At 38.0% G+C, this 22762-nt stretch overlaps 1 protein-coding gene across 3 annotated transcripts; it reads right to left on the bottom strand.

Annotated features, from left to right (window-relative positions):
• Window positions 1-1126: 1126 nt before the first annotated feature.
• si:dkeyp-69b9.3 (myocardin) lies at window positions 1127-21938 on the bottom strand. Of its 3 annotated transcripts, none has more exons than XM_038284349.1 (16): window positions 21662-21938; window positions 20627-20777; window positions 15575-15628; window positions 12632-12687; window positions 12321-12387; window positions 11516-11641; window positions 11206-11396; window positions 9579-9719; window positions 8268-8433; window positions 8014-8176; window positions 7038-7182; window positions 6327-6938; window positions 6134-6232; window positions 5131-5253; window positions 4997-5048; window positions 1127-4910 (listed from the first exon to the last, which is right to left on the bottom strand). In XM_038284349.1, the coding sequence occupies exons 2-16, from the start codon at window positions 20679-20681 to the stop codon at window positions 4510-4512; spliced, it is 2451 nt and encodes an 816-aa protein (XP_038140277.1). In that variant the 5' UTR covers window positions 20682-20777; window positions 21662-21938; the 3' UTR covers window positions 1127-4509. The 3 variants fall into 3 exon arrangements, with proteins under 3 accessions (XP_038140277.1, XP_038140276.1, XP_038140278.1); XM_038284348.1 differs by having other exon boundaries at window positions 8014-8179; window positions 21662-21937; XM_038284350.1 differs by lacking the exon at window positions 21662-21938 and having other exon boundaries at window positions 8014-8179; window positions 15575-15653; window positions 20627-20745.
• Between the last annotated feature and the right edge of the window lie 824 nt (window positions 21939-22762).

The following is a 22762-nucleotide window of genomic DNA, read 5'->3' on the forward strand; positions in this document are numbered from 1 at the left end:
ATCCAAAAATCCAACTTAAAAATGTTAAACAAACCAGGACCATGGAGACATCAGGGAAAACAAGCACAATGAGCCAGGGAAAGACAAGGAACCAGCACTGAGGAACTGCACAGGGAGAGTATTTATGGCTGACTGAACAAAGGCAGGGCTAACGAGCTGATTGGGAGCAGGTGTGAACAGAGGCTTCTAGAAAGGAGTTAGGCAAAAGGAGACCAACACAAGAGGGCAACAGAGGGCAACAAAGAAAAACCTGAGAACTCAAATATCTCCAGAAAACACAACAAAATAGGAATTAAACCAATAAAACTAGAAAATATGGAGCAAAGTAAAACTGAATATTCTAAAGAAAACTTAACAGAACCAAAACCGTAACACTTTCTGGATATCCATAATAACTGTTTAACAGAACAAAAAAACATAACTCATCTTTCAGACTCATGTAAATCCCTACTTCCTCTGCCCATTATGAGATGCGGTTTAAAGAACAGCCAGTTTCCGGAATTAAGTGTAAAAATCATGCATTTTCCAGGATATGTGGGCATCAAAACAGAATAGAGAAACAGCTAAACCACTGAGCTGAAATACATGTTTAAATATATTCAAGCCATGTAGCTATTCTTTGAAGAAGTATTAGCTGGTAGAAATATTGTGAAAGTAATTTATATCACATTTCTAGTACATGAGCCGTAGGCACACATGACTGAATGATCTGGTTGAATTTTAAAGTGCCTTGAGATGACATGTGTTGTGAATTGGCGCTATATAAATAAACTGAATTGTGGGGTCGCGAGGGGTGCTGGTGCCTATCTCCAGCAGTCAATATTATTATTATTATTATTATTATTATTATTATTGTTATTATTATTATTATTATTATTATTATTATTATTATTATTATTATTATTATTATTATTATTATTATTATTATTATTATTATTATATCAAGCTTACTGGGACTTCAAGGAGATTTAAGGAGGACAATAACATTGTATTCACTTTGTATTTGTCCATATTTGATGAAGCGTAAAATGGGACGGTTGAAAATAATAAGTGCTAAGTAGTTCTTTCCTTGTCTGTAGCTTAACATTTACTTCATCCAGATAAAAAGAAAAACCAGCACTAGACATAAGATCTGTTAAGACTTTAATTTATCTTTCTTTTACATACATTTTGCACAGAAACCATCATAAATACATAAATAAACACCAACATATGTGCCTTCTCACAATAAATCAATTATAGCAGCAACTGGCAAAATGGATCACAGTTACCTAAAACAGTCGAATGTCCCAGGTTCCAATTTCTCTTATTTAAACTAGAAATATTCAACCAGTTACACTTTTACAGAGGTTTCACAAGAAACCTCTCTCTCACTCTCCCTTTTTTTGGAAATTAAATAAGAAACAAGACAAACAGGAGCCTCAGCCCTTAAGCAGTGGAAGTCACAGGAGGTAGCATCTTACTCTCCCGCCTATCAATTTTACTCTTTTTTTCTTGCAGCAGGCAACATTTATTGATCACTATGATTATCATAGCCATCCATCCACATTTAACTGCATTTTTTACCATGTCGTCTCCATAGTGAAAGCTGCTGTAAAGCTACTTTATCATAAAGCTGTAGCTTTGTGCTGAAGGTTTGCCAATGTTCAGATAATCTTATTTTGATTCAGTGTTGGTTATTTATCATCAGAAAGACTGAAATAATGCAGGAACATTGCAAAGAAACATCATGATTGGAACATACATGGGGAGGTAGATCTAAAAATGTCTGTGTGCTTTACAAAAAAAAAAAAATACATTGCAGATAAAATTTTCCTTAACGGATAAGGAACCTGACAGAATATTAAGCGATCCAACAGAAAGGGTGGCCAAATGATTAAAAGGATTCAGTCCAGACTATCCAATATGATAGATGGGACGCGTAGCCAATTAAAATCACAATATAATGTTCTTTAGATAGATCCTTTATCTGAATTACATTAGTGAGGTACAGAGAGGTTAATGCCTGCTGACCTCCATCAGATTTTGGTTCATTTATACAGTTTTGTTCAGCAGGGTTGAAAATGGACATCAGTAACTGAAAGTTTATATGCAAACAAATGACAAGTAAAATGCAACCAGTAAACCAGCAAAAATAAAACAAAATAACTACAAAATTTCTATGTATGTGTTGGACTGGGGCGCAGGACATTTAACTGATTCATTAATACCTTAATACCTTTAAGATTAGGATTCATCATCAGTACATCCACCATGTGAATATCATGTTCCCTGCACACCCAAAAAGTGTTCTGTTCATTAGACTGAGAACTGGTGATGGAGGAGGCCAATGGATTATTGTGAACTCATTGCAAAGTTAAAATAAATCTATATGGTGGGATGGGTCAATGTTTTCATCTAGAGTGCATCATATTCTGATTCTAACATCTGAATTTTATGTGAAACTTAGCTGCAGGGGCAGAGATAGTTAACAGAGATAGTTAACAATCTATGTATTGTCTTTTTACATCAAAAATGTATTCATTCCAACAGAACCTTTGAAAAAAATCCTAGCAAACCCCAAAAAATGGTTCTTCATTAAAAATCCCATAAATCAGCAGTTTCTGACATATTTCAGAGCTCAAGACTTGTACCAACAACCATGTCTTGTTTAGAGCCATGCATTTCTTGGTGCTTGGCTGTAACTTAACTGCCCCATTGATGCCTAAAAGCACCGAGTTGCTGCCATGTGATGACTGAGTCGCTGCTTATGTTTGCAAGCAATTAAAACTGTACACCTAATAAAGTGGCCAGTGGGTGTATTTGGTGTTTTGCATCTTGTAATAATGCAATAGTCATTTTAATAACGCATGTTAACAGTATTGAAGAATTAATTTACTCTAATTGAGCAGGTGTCGCCTCTGTGTTTGGTAATAAGTTGTACTAAAACTGGAATAAATTGCAACAGGGTGAGCACCCAGCAGGAGGCAGAAGCCATTGGAGGTTAATCAGGGAACACAATGACCACCTGTTTTTGCTATGTTACCATGTGCACCTTGGTGCATTTGTAAAAACTTTCTTTTTTTTGGCTGCCTGATTGCTTTCCTGCATTGTCATGACTTCAAAAGGTGATGTATGTTGTTTTTTCTGATTATTATACTCTGTGCTCTTAACAGAAATAGTGACAAAGGAGGAAGTGAGAATGCTGAAATACAAGTTTTTCTGCATCCTACTTCATCTCTAATAACCTTTAACGGTAAGTAAACAATTAACTTCTGATTAATTTGGCATAATTTGTAAGTAAACGCAGAGCATTTTTGCATTTATGCATACATACATAAAGCTATGTGCAGGATTACACATTTAGAAAAAACAATAAAAGCATACATACCTTTATACAGACATAAAGTACATTCAGAGGGCAGGTGCACTCTTCTTGTTGGGGAGTCTGCCAGGTTTTCTCCTCCATATACCGACTGTGCGTCTGGCATCAAGGTTAAGGTCTGGAGACACACACAAGCTGTGCACTCTGTCTGGCTTTCACATACTCTGAATGGGCTTTTTGAATGGCTGTGACTCACAGACTGAGTCAACACCAGGGCGTCACACTCAACCCAATCCAACAATGGGTTCTGGAGAAAAGTCAAAAACTGACTCTCCTAGCACAGCCAGGAACTGTGTTCAACTTAATAAGTCGTCAGGTTTTCTTTTGCTGCTTGAGCCAAAGTGCTTCAAAGCACCCCCCCTGCAGTGTGTCTGTGTTCATGGGGTGCATGGCTACATCTCTGTTCTTGTTCTCAGTGTCCTATCAGAGCAGTGTCTGACCAAAGGCTGCTGGGAAGTTGGCTCTCGACATTGCGTGGAACCATTGACTCCAGCAGCGGTTCAGTCAGGGAACGTGGAACGTACACATTTTGTGCAATTCATTACAGTCAGGAAAAAAATGATAATCAGCTTCTATACATAAAAAAGAATTACAATCATATAGTGCTTTGCAAAAGTATTCATACCTCTTGATGGTTTTCACAGGTTGCCAAGTCCAAATTTTTATGTTATGGATTTTGTATGTTAGACAAACATAAGGTAGTGCATATGTAATGTGGAAGGAAAATAAAACACTGTTTTCAAAATATTTTGTAAAATGTAAAATTTGCCCTCCTTACTCTGGTTCTCCTAAATAAAATCTTATCTCTTGCATTTAGAATATTCAAATAATTAGAGAAGACAGTTAACCTACTTCTGTTTCATTCTCAGAATATAGTGACCTCTGTGAACAACTAACATAACCAAGATCAAGGAGAAAGGCTTAATAATTAACAATTCATGCCACACATTTCAGATTCTTACATGTAAAATATTTTGAAAACAATTCATCCTTTCACTTCACATCTGTTCACTACATTTATATGTTATCCTAACAATTCAAAGGGTTTCAATTTAGGTATGTGGTTAAAACTTGACAAAATGACGACTTTTCATTTGGTAGGAATACTTTTCCAAGGAACCTTGTGTGTGCACAATTGTAAATCTTCACCACTGTTCTATCAAAAGATCTAGCACACGATTCACATTTAGATCAGAATCCAGACTAAAATCGGACTCAACAAAGGGAGGTTTTGGTGGCGTGAGAGGATGGAGGCCTGATGTGAGGGTTTCGAGCCAATCGGCAGCGTCAAACGATGTGGGAGCCCGTCGTTTCCGGGACTTTCGGTTTGAAGGCATAGGGGAAGTGCATATTGGGAGAGGTGGAGGAGCAGGAACCACCTGACTTGGGTTTATAACAGCAGGAGATGGAGGGAGCTCCAGTAGGATGGAGGAACAAAGGGGTGATGGCAGGAAGTTTTCATCCTGTTGTTGAAATGGCTGAGGCTGTTCTGTTTGAGGGGAAGGGGTTTGTTCAGGAACTGGGTGTGCTGCAGCCTCAAGAGACCCTGGAAGCAGGATAGTAACAAAGATCACTGTGAAAAAAATGCAGTGGCATTAAACCTGCTTTTCTAGTTCAATGCTTGAGACTCACCATCAGAAATAGGCTCATCTAGAATGTCGTCAATTGACTGCCGAGGGTCCATCTATTGCAAAAGAAAGGAAAGGTGATGCATGACTGAGTTTAAAGTCTTTTTAGGGATTTACCTATTTTTTCTCTATACCAACCTGGGCTTTCTGAATCGCCTCCTGGAGCTCTTCCTCCAAGCTGCGTACACCAGGTGAGGTCTGAACTGGACTTGCTGTAATCTGCAGTGGCAGCTCAAAGTCATGTCCAATCACATCACATGACTAGCAGCAAAACCAAGGACAAGACAGCATAGATCAGTCGACAGGTGAGCATAAGTGCTCATTTACACAAGGAACTTAAATGTTTCATAACAAAATGATATAGAGTGTTTTAACAAGTATTTTATCTTGTTACAGTGCCATGCTAAATATTCATACCCCCTTTTAAAAAAATGTCCACACTGCAACAGTAAATTATGAAGAATTTAACTAGAAGTTTATATGAAGAACCAGGGAGTTCAAAGTCTACTGTCCCGTCTTGACTTGATCAAATTGCTGAATTTCCCATTAAACTGGTTTTCTTTCAGCATCGTCATGCATTTAGTGCCCATTAAGGCCAATTAGCTTTAGCAGCATCATGGTATCCCACATCACGATGCTGCTACCAATTTTTTCTAAAGGCCAAATACTGTTAGATTGCCACAACATAGAGCAATTAGCATAGAGGCCAAAAGTGGGTGATAGAATTCCGCAAACTGGGCTTCTTTTGGATTTCTCTATAAAAATGTCTCTTATTTTCCTTGTTACCCTGCAGGAAAGGCCAGACTTATGGAGCATATGAATGTAGTTGACCTGTTGAAAACCTTCCTCCCCCTGATCTGTCCATCTTAACATCTCCTCCAGTTACCATGATACCATTGCCATCTTTATTGAGTAATGCTCTCCTCACCCTTGATGCATTTTGATGTTTTTTATTTTATTTGAATGCCATGTACTATTTTCCTTTTGCTTCAAATTTGCACGCCACTTTAAGTTGGTCTGTCATATGAAGTTCCAATAAAACAACACTCAATATCTGTGATTGCAATGCTAAAATGAGAAAAAGTCAAGGGAAAAATATTTTTCCTAGATGTTCTATATTTGTAAGTCTTGTGTGTATTACCTGAGTAAACAACAACTCTGTTTGTGCATTTTGTTCAGCCTTCCTTTTTAGGCATCCTGGATCCTGTTGCAGGAATGGATGTAGGGAGCCCTCCCCAGACTGATGGATGTGAAGTCAAGGCAGGAGTGTTACTAATATATCATGAGATTTCCAAATCTTCTAGAGCGAATCACTAAAACTTGTCTTTCCTCACCTCAGTACCAGCTTGCATATAGCAGTCACCAGGCCTGCTCTTCTTCCTCTCCCTCTTCTCTACCTTCACACTCAGCTCTAGCTGCTCTCGCTGCTCATGCTGGTGTTGCTGCTCTTTCTCAGTTCTCCAGGGAGTCCCACACTGTAGGGGTGAGGAAGAAGACATGGGCAAACTGGGACTTGGAGTTCCTGAGGCGGTGCTGGCGGGATCCAAGAACACAGTGCTGCCGAGGCTGCACTGTTCACCTGCCAAACTGATAGACGTAGCATTTGCGAATGCTTCTGGGACAGCATTCAGAGTTTCATTTGAATCTCTGTTAGGACCGTCACTGAGGATCCCGGTAGGAATTCCCCTGTCTTGGATGTACAGCTGTTGGTTTGGGCTGCTGCCGGGCGAGTTCAGTCCAAAGCCAGGGCTGGAGCCAGGGCTCTGACAGGGTGGCAGTGGGGCACAGGAAATGAGGGGCTCCAGGCTGGTGCCCAGCTTACAAAGGGGAGCAGGGTTGGGGCAGGCATGCTGCAGCTGGAAGGGACGAAGACGCAGTAACAAGGTTGGCTTCGTTCCAGAGACGGGGAGCCCACGCTTACGCAGGTGCTGCCTTAACTCAGATACCTAGAGGGTTCAGAGAACGGGATGAGCCATATAATTTATTAATATTATTTTTAACTTTTTAAAAGGTTTAATGCACAAATATATGGGGGTTTTTTTTACCGTTAAATCAACAAGATTTGATGGAAGAAGCTCTGGTTTGGATGCAGGATTTGTGTCTGTTGTAGTTTGGCTTGTTGCCACGGGAACGGGTTGGAGATTGAGCGATGTGGCTCCGCAAGGCTTCACGAGATCATTGTGATCCCCACTGCAGCAATGAGAGAATTAACTCAGCTAAAATGTTGAAATCAGTTATGAAGATATTTTTTTGCACATCTACAGATGTCCATTAATGATGTTCAATTATATTTCTTGTATCTTCTGGAAAAGTTTAAAATTCACCTTAACATTTTTTTTCTCTGTAAGAATTAAAATGATAATAATTGAAAACAGAGAATATACGCTTTTTTTTAGACATTATCTGCCCCCTTGTGATGTAGTAAGTTACAGTAAATCTGCATTTTTGATGTAGGAGGCAAGCGTTCAAGACATGATTAAGCAAGAAAGCATCAGTTGTAAAAACTCTGCAGAGTCTGTGCAAATTGCTATGGCTTGCTTGGCACAAAGCAGCCCAAATGACTTGCTGACATTTATCGTTTTGTTTTTTGTTTTTTTTTATCTAAAACTTTTGATTTAAAACATTTTTATCTAAAACTTCATCTAAACCTTTAATATATGCCTTTATTTGTTGAATTGGCATCTTTCTATCTATCTATCTATCTATCTATCTTTTATATATATATATATATATATATATATATATATATATATATATATATATATATATATATAAGATTTTTAAGATCCTTTTAAGAAAATAGTAATTCATTAATTCATAAGAGTCGAGAGTATTTATGCCCATAAATCTTTAGCTACAGCAAATATGAAACTACTAAACACAGCTTTAAGTATCTGGATACTAATTGGATTAAGGGTTCAAAATGGAAGTAATAGAAATAAAATTGCAGGGCATCGATGCAAAATGGTTTTATGATTGATTAAAGGGTGAACTTGCACCTCATCAACACTGTTTGTTTACCTCGGTACCACTGTAACCTGCTGTTGTGGTTGTAGTCGTTGCTGCTGTTGCTGTTGACTCTGCAGAATTTGAAGCTGGAGGAAGACCTGTTGTTGTTTCAGGAGATGGGAGTAGGCAGGATCTAAAGGCTGGGTAGGAGCAGGGCTGCTTTGTTTAGCTCCTCCTGCTGGAAAACGTGGTGGTAAAATAACCTGCTTTCGCAAAAGGAGGGGATATATATATAAATGGAGAAAAGCATAGTATAACAGTAGTACCTCCAGTCCCAGATGCTCCCTTCTGGTCTGGAGGAATGTACTGATGATACTTGAGTTTCTTCATCTTGGGTTTGATGTCCCTCGGTTTCCGTGGGCGGGTAAGGTGGTTGAAGTTTAGGGAAGGGGGCAAAGACGAGGAGCTAATTGGGCTGGTAGGCTGAGCTGTCTGAAAACACAAACATTCCCCACATTTCTGTAAGATGTAACCATGCTGTGGTCAAAGGGAATACTAAATAGAACAGGGCATGCAGTGTTTCATTTGAAATGTCAGCTCATTGTACAATGTTTGACATGTTTGGCCCCTGTTAAGGTTACATTCCTTACAGATATGCGTAAATGCCCTGCAAATCTCTTGATGACACTTTGCACTGTCTCTGACATGCACCACCGGGGTTTATATGTGAATATGTTAACCTACATGGAAAACACTCAGCTCCCCCAGAAGTACAAATTGACAGTAATGAATGCAGAACAGCTTACAGCAGAGCCTTGTTTTTGAAAAAAAAAAAAAAGAGAAAAACAACATGGGATTGACCGCCCTGTTATGTTAAAGACCTCCACAGGGCTCTTTTGCCTTTTGCTGTACACCTGCCGTGAACACCAACAGTAAATGGGAATGAATGTATGGTAACTACCAAACATAGACTTACGATTATTAGCTCTGCCAAAGAGGTCATGTTTTCAGCACCGTTTAGGATTACTTGAAAATACATAGATGGATTTTAATACAGTTTTTACCAGAAGTGCGCCTCATGCCATGGAAAAATCCATTCATTTTCGGTGGTGATCAAGATCAAATCTGAATACAGGGATTTCTTAAAGTATTCTTAAATGTTATTTGGTAGAACAAGCAGTTCCCCACGAAAACAGAGGGTAGCAGCAGTGATTATTGACAGCTCCAGCATCAGGCTCAGAGAGTCTCGTGGTGTTATACTAAAGACAAAAATACAAAGAAAAAAAAAAACAAAAAAAAAGAAAGAGGAGCCATACCTCGCTCAAAGTCTCCATCTGCTGATCCAAAAAAAAAGAAAACAGGGTGCTGAGCGAATGAAGAAGGTACTGAACAGCCACCAGTGCCTTACTTATTGACTTTTAGAAAGATTTTAAGGAAATGTTTACCAATGCCAAGGAACAATTCAATATTTGTTGCTTGGTCAATGTCTGCACTCTCAGAGTACTTTTCTAGATTATTTATATGTTATTCTTTATTCTATCCTCAAGATTAATTGGGAATAAATACAACTAGAAAGATAACACAAATAAAACCACAAAAAAAAAATCGTTAGAGTGGATCAGAAAGCAACGGATTACCTTTGGCAGCAGGGGTGCAGTCTGAGAGGTTAGAAACATCCCATTTGGTCTTCCAGTTGGTGCCGAAGAGTTTGATTCACCCAGCGTCACACTCAGAGGTTGTCTGATCCCAGAGGCTGCCGGAAGCAACGTCAAACCAGACTGAAAGAATAAAAATATAATCATTTGAATACAAAGACATTAAGTGACATTAAGGAAGAAAAAAAACACTGCCTATTACATCTTCACTTACAAAACAAATAAAACATACTTTTGTATATTGTGTGTGTATTGTAATAAAGACTTAGACCTAATCCCATCATCTGTGGCTCTCCTATTCCTCATTTACTTGATGCGTAACTGATTTAGTACTTGAAATATTTCAATGACAAATTGGAAACTTCATTAGGAAGCCCATGCCTTGTCACTTTTACTCATTCTTTGTATGTCAAAATTTAAATGTATGACTTCAGTGGTATGATGTGTAAACTTTTCACCTTTGATGCTAAGTACGAAGGAATAAAAATTATTTGCAAACCATTTCCAACTAAAAAAAAAATCTTTTTATTTTAAATTTCATGATATTTTTTACTGAATTCAATATACTGGATATAGTTCTAAAAAAAAGACATGATTGTAGAACTAATCTTACAATATATCTGAAGTATGCCACATATAGGTGGAACTGCAAAGTGCTAAAAATCCTATATTTGCAGTGATATTCCAGGAAGACAACGATTAATGCATAATATGGTAGATTATCATAAACATCAGTATGTGTTCATGTAGAAAACTCAAGTGAAAAAAGAAGAGCAAATAAGTCTCATCTGTAAAGCTTGAGGCAGAAATACTATACAATATTTTAATGTATCTTTTAGGGAAGCTCTGAAATGATGAACAGAAGACACTGACCTCGTTTAAAACTACATGTTAATGATGATTGCTGTAAGGTTGGATATTTAAAAGATAAATTTTTGATCGTTGTTTTTCAATACTGATAAATCAACAAATAAAGATTCAAAGGAATGGGAACCTTGCTGAGCAGACTTTCACAATTTTGACTCTGAGAATTATAAATATGCTACGTTTAAATATATTTGCATTACTCATTTTAAGTGGAAGTGCAAACTCTACCGCTTGGTTTCCATCTGTCCCTGAAATATCTCTGGTTTTAAAAGGTTTAAACCCAGTGCCCCCTGCCTATAGAGTTTTGACACCTAACCTCTCTGAAATGCATAGTAAAGGGCCACGGGTAAGGTGAAACGGGGTCAAATGATCTCTTTTCTCAAGTCTCTTTTCTGAGCCATATAAAATTGTCTCCTAACAATGTTGGGATAAAGGTTCTATGATGTATGTTCTATGTAAGCCATCTTGCATTCTAATAAATATTAGAGTAGTGATGTATCAAAACAAGTAAAACTTGGATAAATGTTATTGCAGTTACGGTGAGGTATAGTTTTATATATATGGGGCAGTTGAAATTTGGAACATCTATGTAAAGTTTTCAACCTTATCAGAACATTGTTAGCAGTCTAGCTGCTATGTTAAGTATCAGATGCATAGAAAGTTAATGCTAGATTATTATTAATTTAAAGTTTGCAGTTTACTAACAGTTGTGTTAAACAGACTCTTTTGCTTTTTTTAATACCTGTGCATGACTGGGATTATCATTAAGGGTCAGTCCCACAGCTGAGCAGTCACTTAGTGGTTGGTCAACTGGGAGCCCAGGGAGTGAGGAAATAAATGGCGTTTGGAGAGTGCCATGTTGCTCCGTGTTTAAAGAAGAAAGGGAGGACGAGATATCCTCTTCGAAGACATCAGTGGGGAACGAGGAGGTACCTGAGGAAATAACCGGTCAAAGGAAGCAAGATCCAAAAAAGAAAGCAAGGGGATTGGGTAAGGATATTTTGACAAATATGTTGGTATGTGTGAGTGCATGTGGGGGAATATTTGTTTACCATTCTCCAGGGGCAGCGTATGCTCAAGCTGTTGCTCTGCAGCCGCTGGAGGTTGCTGGATCCTCTCAGTGAGGTTCTGTGAGGGTCGAGCCTTCCTCTGCCTGTGGGCTCCACATACAGTCCTCTCTACGGGTGGAAGACAGAAGGAGGAATGTTGCAGATAAAGAGAGAGAAAAGCACAGATGGGAGATCAGTACAGAGAGAGAGAGAAGATTGAAGAAAGGGAAGCAACAGGCCTAGAGAACATATGTGATGTGAGTGTGCAGAACAGCTTCGCCACAGGCACTAAGTCCCAGCTCAAACCAGCAGAGGCATCAGGAAATAGTAAACACTTTTTCCCAGAGGGAAATATGTCACCTTGAACATGTGCACACGTCTAAAGTGAACACGTGTTAAATCTTTTAAAGAAATTTACTCTTTTTTTTTTTTCTTCTTCAAACCCTGTTAATATAATAATATAATTCTAGATCAAATGGAAGGTTATGGGGTTTAGAAATGAAGCAGATGCGAGTTTAGAAGAGAAAAAGATGTCGGTAACGGATGGAAATAATAATTCTGGATGTCAGATTGGTGTGCTTTTTATATGCTGTCAGTCGCTCAATTTGTGGCTTCTCATAAACATTACATTAGGCAAAAAGATCAAATTTTTGCTTCACAGATAATGAAGCTGACACTTTCTCAGCATCTACAACACAGACAGAGATACAGTGTACCAAGAGGTCAAATCTGTTAAAGTACTCAAAGCTGCAGGCGTAGACAATAAAGCATGAAGCAGACAACATCATTGCCTTTGGCTTGGCATCACCTTGTGCAGTTTCAGTGCTCAGACCACCAGGGGGCATTTTCTGAGTGGCACCATCCTCAGTTTGACGCTGCATCAGGAAACGTTTGGTCAGTCATTTAGATGAGCAATCAATAAAACACTTTTATTACCCTGCTTTTTATCTTCAAAAGAAGATCAAATACTTTTTCTTTCATTTGCTTTAGTTCAATTTTTCACAATCTGAATATTTGCAAATAAATACATCTTTCTATATACTTATATTCTCACACATACAGTCAACATCAGAGGTCATGTGCTTTAAAAGACGAAACATGTTATATGGTGCAACTTACTTGAGCTTCACTTTGTTTTTTCTCTGGTTTTTGATGATTGGAGGCAGATTTCAACCCTGTGACATACACACATAAGAATGGCATGACAGAATATAAAAAAAAAAACATTTTTTAAAATGTGTAATGTTTAAATAAAAAATAATCTATATAGCATGGATCTTAACTGTGATGCCTGAAGCAAATTGCATAGCCTGTTCACTCAGTATTGCCATTTTCCTTATTTCAGAATTTCTAAATGCATTTAGATATTGAATGTACTGTTAGACCACCTAAAACAGATTAATCTCTAACACTGCAAGTTTACAAATCTGGTGACAGGTAGATTTTCACGTTTTTTCTATAAGAAAGTAACTATTTATGTTTGTTTTTTTAACTTTGGTTTTAGAGGTGGGGATAAAGAAATGATTTGATCCTAAACCTAAACTTTTTTTTGTTGTTGACAGCACCCTTTACATATATCTATAAGCATGAATAAAAAAAAGCCAATGAAAGAATTATTCTTTTATTGCAGTAGCAAAATCTTTAACTGAAAAAATGTTTAATTACGAGTCAGAAAGAATGCAACATGAAAAAATAATATTTTTTTGCCAAAATGGACTAGTTGACTCTGCTAAAAAAGGGGGACAAAATTATTATCATGGAAGAAATTTCTTTATTTTTACTTTGATTTAGATTTTTAAGTTGATCAAAGGTTTTAAAACCTTTTATAGGTATTTCCTTTCTTCGCATTTCCTAGGATGAATTCAACTTCAAACATAAGCCAATTTCTCTAAGCCACATTTTAAAATGACAAAGAGAAGGTATCATGACATTTAGGTAACGTAAAAATGCCTTAATTTGTAGTAGACAGCAAATGACATAGAGACCTCACCACCACCACCTCCCTGGACATTGTCATATCTTCTGTTAGAAAACTTATATTAAAAGGAATTGTTATGAGCAAGGCTGGGTTATGTTTATTTTTTAAGACAGGAGATAACAATGTCTTAAGCTCCCTGGTAGATGACTGCAGTTCAGGGTGAAAACTTTGTGTCATCAAGTGTCCATAACATTAGACACCTTTTTGGTATTTTAACATCAGAAGTGCAAATGTGTAGAGTTTGCTAAGCACTAACCGGTTTTTTTACTGGGACTTTGGGCTTTCTCAGATGAAGGTAAGATTGAACTGTTCTGCAAAAATTACCTGGCTGTTTTCATGTAAAAGAAAAATGGATGAGCATGTGGAAAAGTACTCCATTCTTAAGTACAGTGGCTGCGATATGATGCTGTGGGCCTACACTGCAAAAACGATCTAGAAATAAGTCAAAATGACTTAAATAAAGGGCATTTAACCTTAATTTGAGCAGAAAAATAAGAGGATTTGCCAATGGAATGAGGATTTTTACTCTAAGGGCCGGATTTATCAAGATCCAATTTTGCGTGCAGTAATTTGCGCTCGCAAACTGGAATTTTGCGCGAGGGGCTGAACCATGGTTTGCGGGTGATTTAACAAGAGCGATTGCGTAACTGGTGGCAGGTGCAAAACTGTTGGAGACACCCTATTTAAATAATGGTTTTGTGCGTTTGGTGGTTTGCGGCATGGCGAGTTTGGACAGCAGAAAGCGCAAAAGGAAATTCGACCCTATGGAAATTGAGGTGTTGGTGGATGAAGCCAACAAACATTTAGGTGAGCTACAGCAAAGAAGTGTGACTGTCACACAGAGGAATGCTATATGTGAACAAATCTGTAATAAAGTAAACGCTGTTGGTGAAACCTTGCGAACAGTGGATGAAGTAAAAAGAAGATACCAGGATATTAGAAGGCGAACCAAAGAAAAACTGGCATATAACAAAACATCTGCGAACAAAACAGGAGGGGGCACAGTAGATGAGATGCCTCTGACCAGCATTGAGGAACAAGTACAGCCGACGCTCTGTGAGGAGCAAATCACTGGAATTGCAGCTCCAAAATGGCAATGCTGGATAAACGATATGTTTTGATTGTTTCCTCGTTCATTCCAAAAATAATCACACGGAGTGAAAAAATGCGTTCTCTGCGTCTCCTTGCTTCATTTCCATGTCTCCTTCTTGCGGCAATAACCGCTGCCATGTGTGCGCATTGTGCAATTACGCATACAGACCATTTGCACCTTCTTTTGAAACGTGTTAAATATAGAGTCAGATACCGTTAGCAAAATTGCTTTCAGATTTGATAAATCACTTTGCGAGTGCTAAATTAATATATTTACATGTTATCCTCCCACAAGACGCACTTTTGCGTGTAAACGCCCCATATTGCATATTCACTGCAGAAAAAGTACTAAATGGATAAGAGACGCTATTTAGCACGTTTTAAAGACCAAATCCTTTTAGCACGCTGTTGATAGATCAGTTTGTACATTTTTTAGCGTGCGCAGTGAAATAGCTCACGTTTTTATACATGCAAACCTTTGATAGATCCGGCCCTAAGAATAAGGAAATTAGATGATATACACTTGAAATAAGACAATGAAACAGGGTTTTTCTTATTTTAAATATAAATTTTCTTGTTCCAATGGCAAATAGTTTCACTTACCTCCTCAATTCAACAAAAATCGCACTTGTTTTAGGAAAAAATGACTTATCTAGAATAAGATTTTTTTCCAGTGTACTTCCTTTTCTAAGAGACTTGTTTGCATTTTTCAGTATGAGGTTTTCCTTCTGCAGTGAAAACGGTAAAATAAATGTACCACAATATCTTTCATGTTATTGTTGCCATCTTTTATTCATCCTAAAAAAATCTTGGTACATCAAAACCCATTGTGTCTAAAAGTTTTACTTTTTCCACCAAAGGTTAATATGAAAAAAGGGAATGAGATATGCATCATCTTTTAATTTAAAAAGGTGGTTTTGCCATGGTTAATAACAAATGCAATTTGCAGTCAGAGCAGAGTGCTCAGTCAAAGGTTAATAATGCAAGCTAACCTGGGTCTGCATTGATTTCACTCAGCCTTCGGTTCTGAATCCTCAGCTGCAGGACTGAAACACAAACAGATGATGAGCTCTGGTGAAAGAAAGAAAGGTAAGGAAACAGAAATACAGCCAAAGAAAAACACAAGTGCAAGTTAATCAATCTAAGGCGGTTTACAAACAGTTCAATAATACATCCTTGTAAATAATTTAGCCCATGTCTTCGCAGTGCTTGTAGAAAGAGTATTTATTCTTTAATGCTTTTCATATGAACACATTCACAAACAGGTGAAGCAGGGTAGAGCTGGGCCTGTGGTAAACTTTGGTGTATACTGAGAGCCGAGGGACCTGAGAAAGCAGGTGGGGAGGGGGTGGAGGTTTCTATTTATCCCTCTGTAAATCTATTTCTGTTGGTCCCATCCCCCCTTCAGCTGTCCCACTCTCTTCACAAGCCTCTAATACATCCTGTCCTGCTCACGTCATGCTCATGTGTGTTGCTAACCACAATCTTCCTGATTTCCTGTCTCTCAGTTTTACAAAGTGTAAAAACCTGAAATAAATTGTTTTAAACATGTCATCCGTTTGTCATTTGAATGATAGATGCCATTAAGAGATCTAACTCAGTCTCTAACCCTTTAAAATTAGGTGAAGATAAAAGATCCAAAGTGGAAATTGTGTTTCTGTTAAGTTCTCAGATGCCGCTTTTTTCTCCTGGGAAAACTAAAGAATGAACATATACTGCTAATTTTGATGTGAGGAAAGTCTACTAGTAAGCATTCACCAAAAACATCAATATTCCCAATGCACAATGACAATGCTTTCTGTGGAGACATTTACTGGAGACAGCTCATGTATGTAGAGGCATGATTGTGAGCAAAGCAGCTGCCCTTAAGAATCCTTTTTTCCAGCAGCTGTTTGAACACCTAGGGGACAGTCATTTTTTTCGCCTTTCTATTTTGCAGCCATTCATGACAGCTGCCTGGGAATTCAGCAGCGGCTACAAGTTTTAGGAAATGCAGCATGAAAATATGCAGTGATGGAGCGCGTGTTTGTGACAGAGTGCTTGTTAAATCCTAAAAGCCTGTCATACAAAAAGCTTCATTTAAAGTGTTATTACACTAAAATGTTGTGGTATATAGTTTCCATATATATATATATATATATATATATATATATATATATATATATATATATATATATATATATATATATATATATATATATATATATATATATATATATATATATATAAAAAGCAAGAATAATTTTCTCCATTTTTCACCTCTATGCTATACACCTGCATGCTTTGGGTGTACAGTATAGCTCTTGTTCACTATTTTTTAATAAAACAGCAACTGCAGTAAAAACAAACTTTTTTTTCCATGTGCCACTCTAATAACAGAAATTTTTAAAGCAATTGTACAGAAGGACGTTGACTTGGGTTTGTTTAGCTCAATCTTTAAGAAATCAATAAATATGTATGCATGGTAATTGCATAACCCTATTTTTATTCAGAAGCTACAATATATAATATTAATAATTTAATATATATAAGTTTCATATAAGCAATGTTAACATTAGGGTACCGTAAAAGGTAAATATCCAAAAAGAAACTTAGAATGTTTCTTTCCAACCTCCACTTTCAAATCCAAGATTGCTGCTTTGGATATAAAACAGCAGCAACCTTTCGGTAACAAGATGTTCCATTTGTTTTCACCTTGAATTGCCAGATCACTAAACAATATTAAGTAAAACCCACAGTTTTCTAAACTTATACCAAAAACACAGTTGTATTTGGTATAATGTAAGTCTCGAATAATTTCTTAGGTAGAACACAGCATACATGTCCATCAGGACTCCTTCATGTTTTTCTGTCTTGCTTTAAGTTTGTAGAAGAGGTTTTATAGACTTTCACAACTGCAAGTAGTTTTATAAGCATGCTTAAACTTATTTTTTGAACTGCTGGTGCTTTGTGGCTCTACATTACAGTTATTTGTATCCACCTTAGTGCCAGCCTCTTCCCTCTGCATGACTACATTCAGCACATATATCACCTATTACACTTGTACATTTCTGGGGGCACAATATGAGTATTTTTAAACTGTATTGTTCCAGCTTTGTCTGTGCATTTACATCGAACCACTGCTAGCTCAATTATAATGTGAATAGTTTTGCCTTTTAAAATGGGAGTTGATGTAAACAATCCACTGATCATATTGCTAAAAACTTAAGATATTCCATACACCTGTTAGACTACAGTAATGATCAAGCCACTTTATAATTCGGCTAAGAGAAAGTCTGTCAGGTCCAGTTTGCTCTATGCTTTTAGCAATTTTGTGTGTTTTTTATTCATCTGGGATTAAATAAGTATCCTCATTGTTTCTGTATCCAATACTGGCTTTATTCTTTTGTTTTTGGGGGGGGTTTGTCAGGTTTAGTGGCAGCAGATGGCATATACTAAGCTTGATAATCAAGCAGGATGTTTCTTCCTGTTAAAAGGTAGTTGTTCCTCTCCACTCTTGCCTCATGCTTCCTGGGTATTCTCATCTTTGGGATCACTACTAATGACCTGTCATTGACCTGATGTAATCTGCTGGGATTCCTTAAATACACATTTTTACTGGCAGTAAATGATTTATTGCATATACATGTACTTGATCACATATACCTGTACATGTGATATAGTCTGTATAGACTATATTATTTTAGTGGATTTTATTTTTAAAAAATAGCTAAACCTAAAAAAAAAAACAGGCCTGAATAGTTGTTTTTGATCTCAAAACCCACTATGGCTGCCTTGCTTCTGTAAATTTGTTGCCACCTTGTTAATTTATTTCTCATCAAATGAAAATCTTAAATTGTATCTTGCTATAGTATTTGAATGCAAAGTAGAGAAAAACAAAACATATTGATACAGCTTTTTATTGCAAACAGAGGTCCAGAGGATCCAAATTACAAATTTCAACTTTATAGAAAATGCACATTTGCTGCTACAACTCAGATCGAGCCATAGCAAAGACCAAGCATCTCAAACAGGAAATGTTGACATAGGAATTGAATAAGCCTCCATTCCCTACCAGGTTGCACACATGCAACAAACACACTGCACCGACCGTGTAAAGTCAGCCTTAGGGAGAGACCTGTCACTTGAAAATCCCAGGTTGAATTGACAGTTGTAAGATATTCTATTCCTCCCTGTCCAACCAATTCTTCTGCACAAGTGCTCAGAGGAAATCAACGTGAAATTCTGTGGTGCAGTGAAAATTATCCTGCTAAGGTTTACAACATATAATTCTATATGAAGCCAACAATTATGCTATTGACCCCTAAATTTAAAGTTATATTCATGAAAAGAATTCTGGAGGGACTTGAGTTTTTTTCTGAATGAAAAAATAGTGAACCCTTTTTTAACTTTTTTTTTTAAATGCTCACATCTTGGACAGGCCGGGTTTGGAAACTAAATGAGGTAATGAACATCACTCAATGAACATCTCTCATAGCACAATTATATTGTTTTGCAAGCTCTGAATTGGTTTGCAAGCTGTTTTTGATCAAGTCAATTAGACAAAATTGTTTTTTCTCCTTATTAATCTTTATGTAAATGCAATGATGCAGCTGTTTTTTAAATCCAGATTTTTCCCTGAGGATTTCTTTCCACTCCTGGCCTATATCACAATGAATGAAGCATCTAACTCTCTGCTAAGAGAACAAAAAGACCAAACTGCTGTGCAGGTTCATAATTCATGAGCACTGCATGTGTTTTCTTTCATGTGGATTGCGTGTGCAAATATTTCATACAGGTTTTCTTCCATGTTCATGGATCTTTCCACATCATTCAATTCTAAACCAAAACAACATTTGCTGAATCCATGCAGCTTTTAGCGTGGTTTGGTTACTTTTTTTAAACCAACCTTCAGTCATTTTGAGATTTCAGTCACCATGAGATTTTAAACCCTGCTGTACCTTATCTTAGTTTTAACTACTTAAGTGAGTAGAGAAGTTAATTCTGTCTTAGATTTTGGTTTAATGATTACTTTGGTATTTAAACGTGAGTAAAAGCAAATAAACCCACGTTTAATATCATCATAGGGCAGCTGAAATAAGCACTTTACATTTACATATAAAATACATAAACAAAAGTACATATCTTTGAAGTTAAAGGAAAATGGTACGTGGCAACTGAATTGTTAAATAAACAAAAACCTGCCACCCGCAGCTTCTATATTAATTAAGTTCCCCTCACTCATAAATGTGTTTTAAGTGCAATTATTACAGCTTGTTTTTAGGTATATTTTGGTATCCGGGGTGGGGTTACTGGTTTGCGCATGTGGAAACCGACTTTTTGTTTTCCATTTCTTGTATAACAGTTAGATATTAAATATTACCCGTGATTTTATAGTTGCACTTGCACATTTAAATGTGTATATTGGATCTTGCTCTGGCTTCATATGAAATTTAGTCCATTCTTGAGTCATTTGCAGCTTTTGACATGCTTTAATTCATTATAGCCCTGTATTTAGCTCCATGAATATTTCTGTAAAGTCTCTGCATATTCCTTTTATTTACTGAAGTAAAGCACACCGGCAACATGATGCTCCCACCACCATGTTTCACAATAAGTAAACTTTTTAGGGGTGTACGTATAATGCATGTATTCCAGCACAGAGTATGCAGAAAGATCTAAACGTTAAATCTGGTTATATATAGCCAAAGCAACCTTCTTCCACTTTATCCACCCTCTATAGCTTGTAGATTTTATTCAAACATCATTCTTATGGATTTTTATCAGTAATAGCTTATACTCCTTTTCCATAAGTTTGAATTTGTGATATTTTCTCTTTTTGATTTATTGATTTTAAACATTTAGATGTTTCCTGATGTTCTTTAAACCTTGAGGCTTTGAAGAGCTGGATTTATGCAAAAGTAAACTGGTTGATGAAAAGCTGCTTCCAACTGATGAACTTCCTTATTTTATTTAAACTGATTTAAAGATGCAATTGATTTAATGCTGTGAACCTGTTCTTCTACACATTTAACCAGCATGATTAACATCTGCTTGATTCTCACCTGATCGGAACTTGTTCCTGATGAGAAGCGACCTCTCGGAGGCCAGGAGTGTCATGCTGGAGTACAGCAAAGGAAGTGAAGCCGAAGGAAAGAGGAAGTTCCTGGTAACCGGTCTGCCACGTGGAATGGGCTTCTATCCTTCTGTCTCTCACTAATCAGAGCCAGAAAAGTAAGGGAAATGAGAAATGCTTGTTATTCCGCTGATATAAAATATATTGATAGAAGCACACACAGACACAGCAGAGATAGAAATTAAGATATCTTAGACCCACAAGTTGACTGAACTCTATGCAAGCAGCTCTGGAAGCAGCAAGCGTCCCTGCAGACAACCTGTCATAATCCCACTGAGTGTCACTGAGGCCTACCCACAGACAGACAGAGACAGAGCTAACAACACACAAAATTAAACAGACAAGAGGCAAAGCTATGAGCCAGGAAGAAGAAGAGGACAGCCAAGCCTGGATGAGTGACGGAGACAGAAAGCCCTGCAGATCATGAGACATCAGGGCTCTGAGGAGCCTGATTGTGATGGACAAACATGAAGTCACAACACCTACAGCACGCCACCACATACCTACACACTGACAGCAGCTTGTTTGCTCAAAGAAGAAGGGCCAACTAAAACATAGCGGGCTGAAAATCTACATCAACCACATCAGTGCGCGCACACACACACACACAAAACCTATTAACAATATTGATCCGAAATAGCCGGCAGCAGAACACCCAAAGGAAGCCTGTTTGAGTGTACAAACACACACACACATGCTGTGGATAAGCTGTTGTGATGCATACTAATTCAGCCGGCGGTGCCTCTCCTGGTCCCTATTTCCATAAATACACACCAACTTTGCTTATTTATGACACAAAGGGTCCAAAATGAGGCCACTCGCTCATTACTGCTATCAAGCAGTAAGAAGTTGATTGAGATTTCATGTCTTGCAGGGGCAAGGCTTCACTGCAGGGCACCGAGGTACAAGAAGGAGCTGCAAACTCTAAGAGAATAAAAGCAAGGGAATGAAAGAGAATACTTACAGGAAGAGGGAGAATTGAGTCTCTCGGGGGAAATTGGAGTGGATTTAAGATTAAATTGAGAGAGATGCGAGTCGTAGGGAAGAGAGAGAACTTGGTAGTGCGCTTAATGACACTTTCTCTCTTTCATGTTCTTTTCATGTCTTTTTTCGTCCCCTTTCCACACTTGAGTTCTTTGTCCTGAAGGTGCAGAAGCGAGGAGAAGGTTCTGTGGTTTCTCTATCCCCTCACTCTGTAAACTTCTCTCTCTCTCTCTCTCTCTCTCTCTGCCTTGTCCACCCCTAAAGCATCCCAGATTCTTGGTGCCAACTGTGAGGGACTGTCAAACCTCCCCCCCACCCCCACTTTATGACCCTCACCCTCCTCCCGCAAAGCCAGTCGCCCTCCCTCGACACCTGCTGACTGCTTGACAGGGGCTCAAAGACAACCGAGCTGCTCTCATGTTTGTACTTGACTTTGACAGGAGCAGAAACTCAGACAAAAATTAGTGCAGTTCCTTAATGCAAGGAGCTGAAATGGCATACAATGTGATGGATAGGAAAGCGAAACCAGTATAAGGAGACGGTTTATTACACAGCAACAGGAGAAGCCCAGGAGTGGCTTGGAATCACATCAAATTATGTGCTGCAGCAGGACTGCAGGCTCATATGCTCCTGTCAAGATACCTTTGGGTCAACCGGTAAAGTGATTTAGTAGTGTGTGTACATGTGAGTGTGTGTTTGGCACCACAGAAAGTCACAGATCAGTAAGTCAGCACACTTTAGAGCCTCTATCTGCACCCACGGCCAGGCAAAATCACCTGAGGTTCACCTACAGTGTTCAAGCCAACCTGCGGGAACCAGCGGGGGAGGGTTTGCCTGTGTGTCAACCCTCGCACTTTTACATGTGTTACTGTAGGCTGTCAGAGGGAGGGGTGGAAAAGTGGGGTAAGTGGGTCCGTAGCTAGAGCACCTGTTCCTCCAGTTTGATAGACAAGCTGATGTGTGTGCTGGTTCAGCAGGTCACAGAAAAGAGAGGAGGGAGATGAAGAGGGCGACAGAGAGAGGACGGAGAGGTGGAGAGGAAAAAGTACCATGCTGGTTGGTCAGGAGAGGCAGTCCTGAT

Source organism: Cyprinodon tularosa, unplaced genomic scaffold (assembly GCF_016077235.1).
Source record: "Cyprinodon tularosa strain WSP-4 unplaced genomic scaffold, ASM1607723v1 ctg2, whole genome shotgun sequence".
Classification (NCBI taxonomy): Eukaryota; Metazoa; Chordata; class Actinopteri; order Cyprinodontiformes; family Cyprinodontidae; genus Cyprinodon; species Cyprinodon tularosa.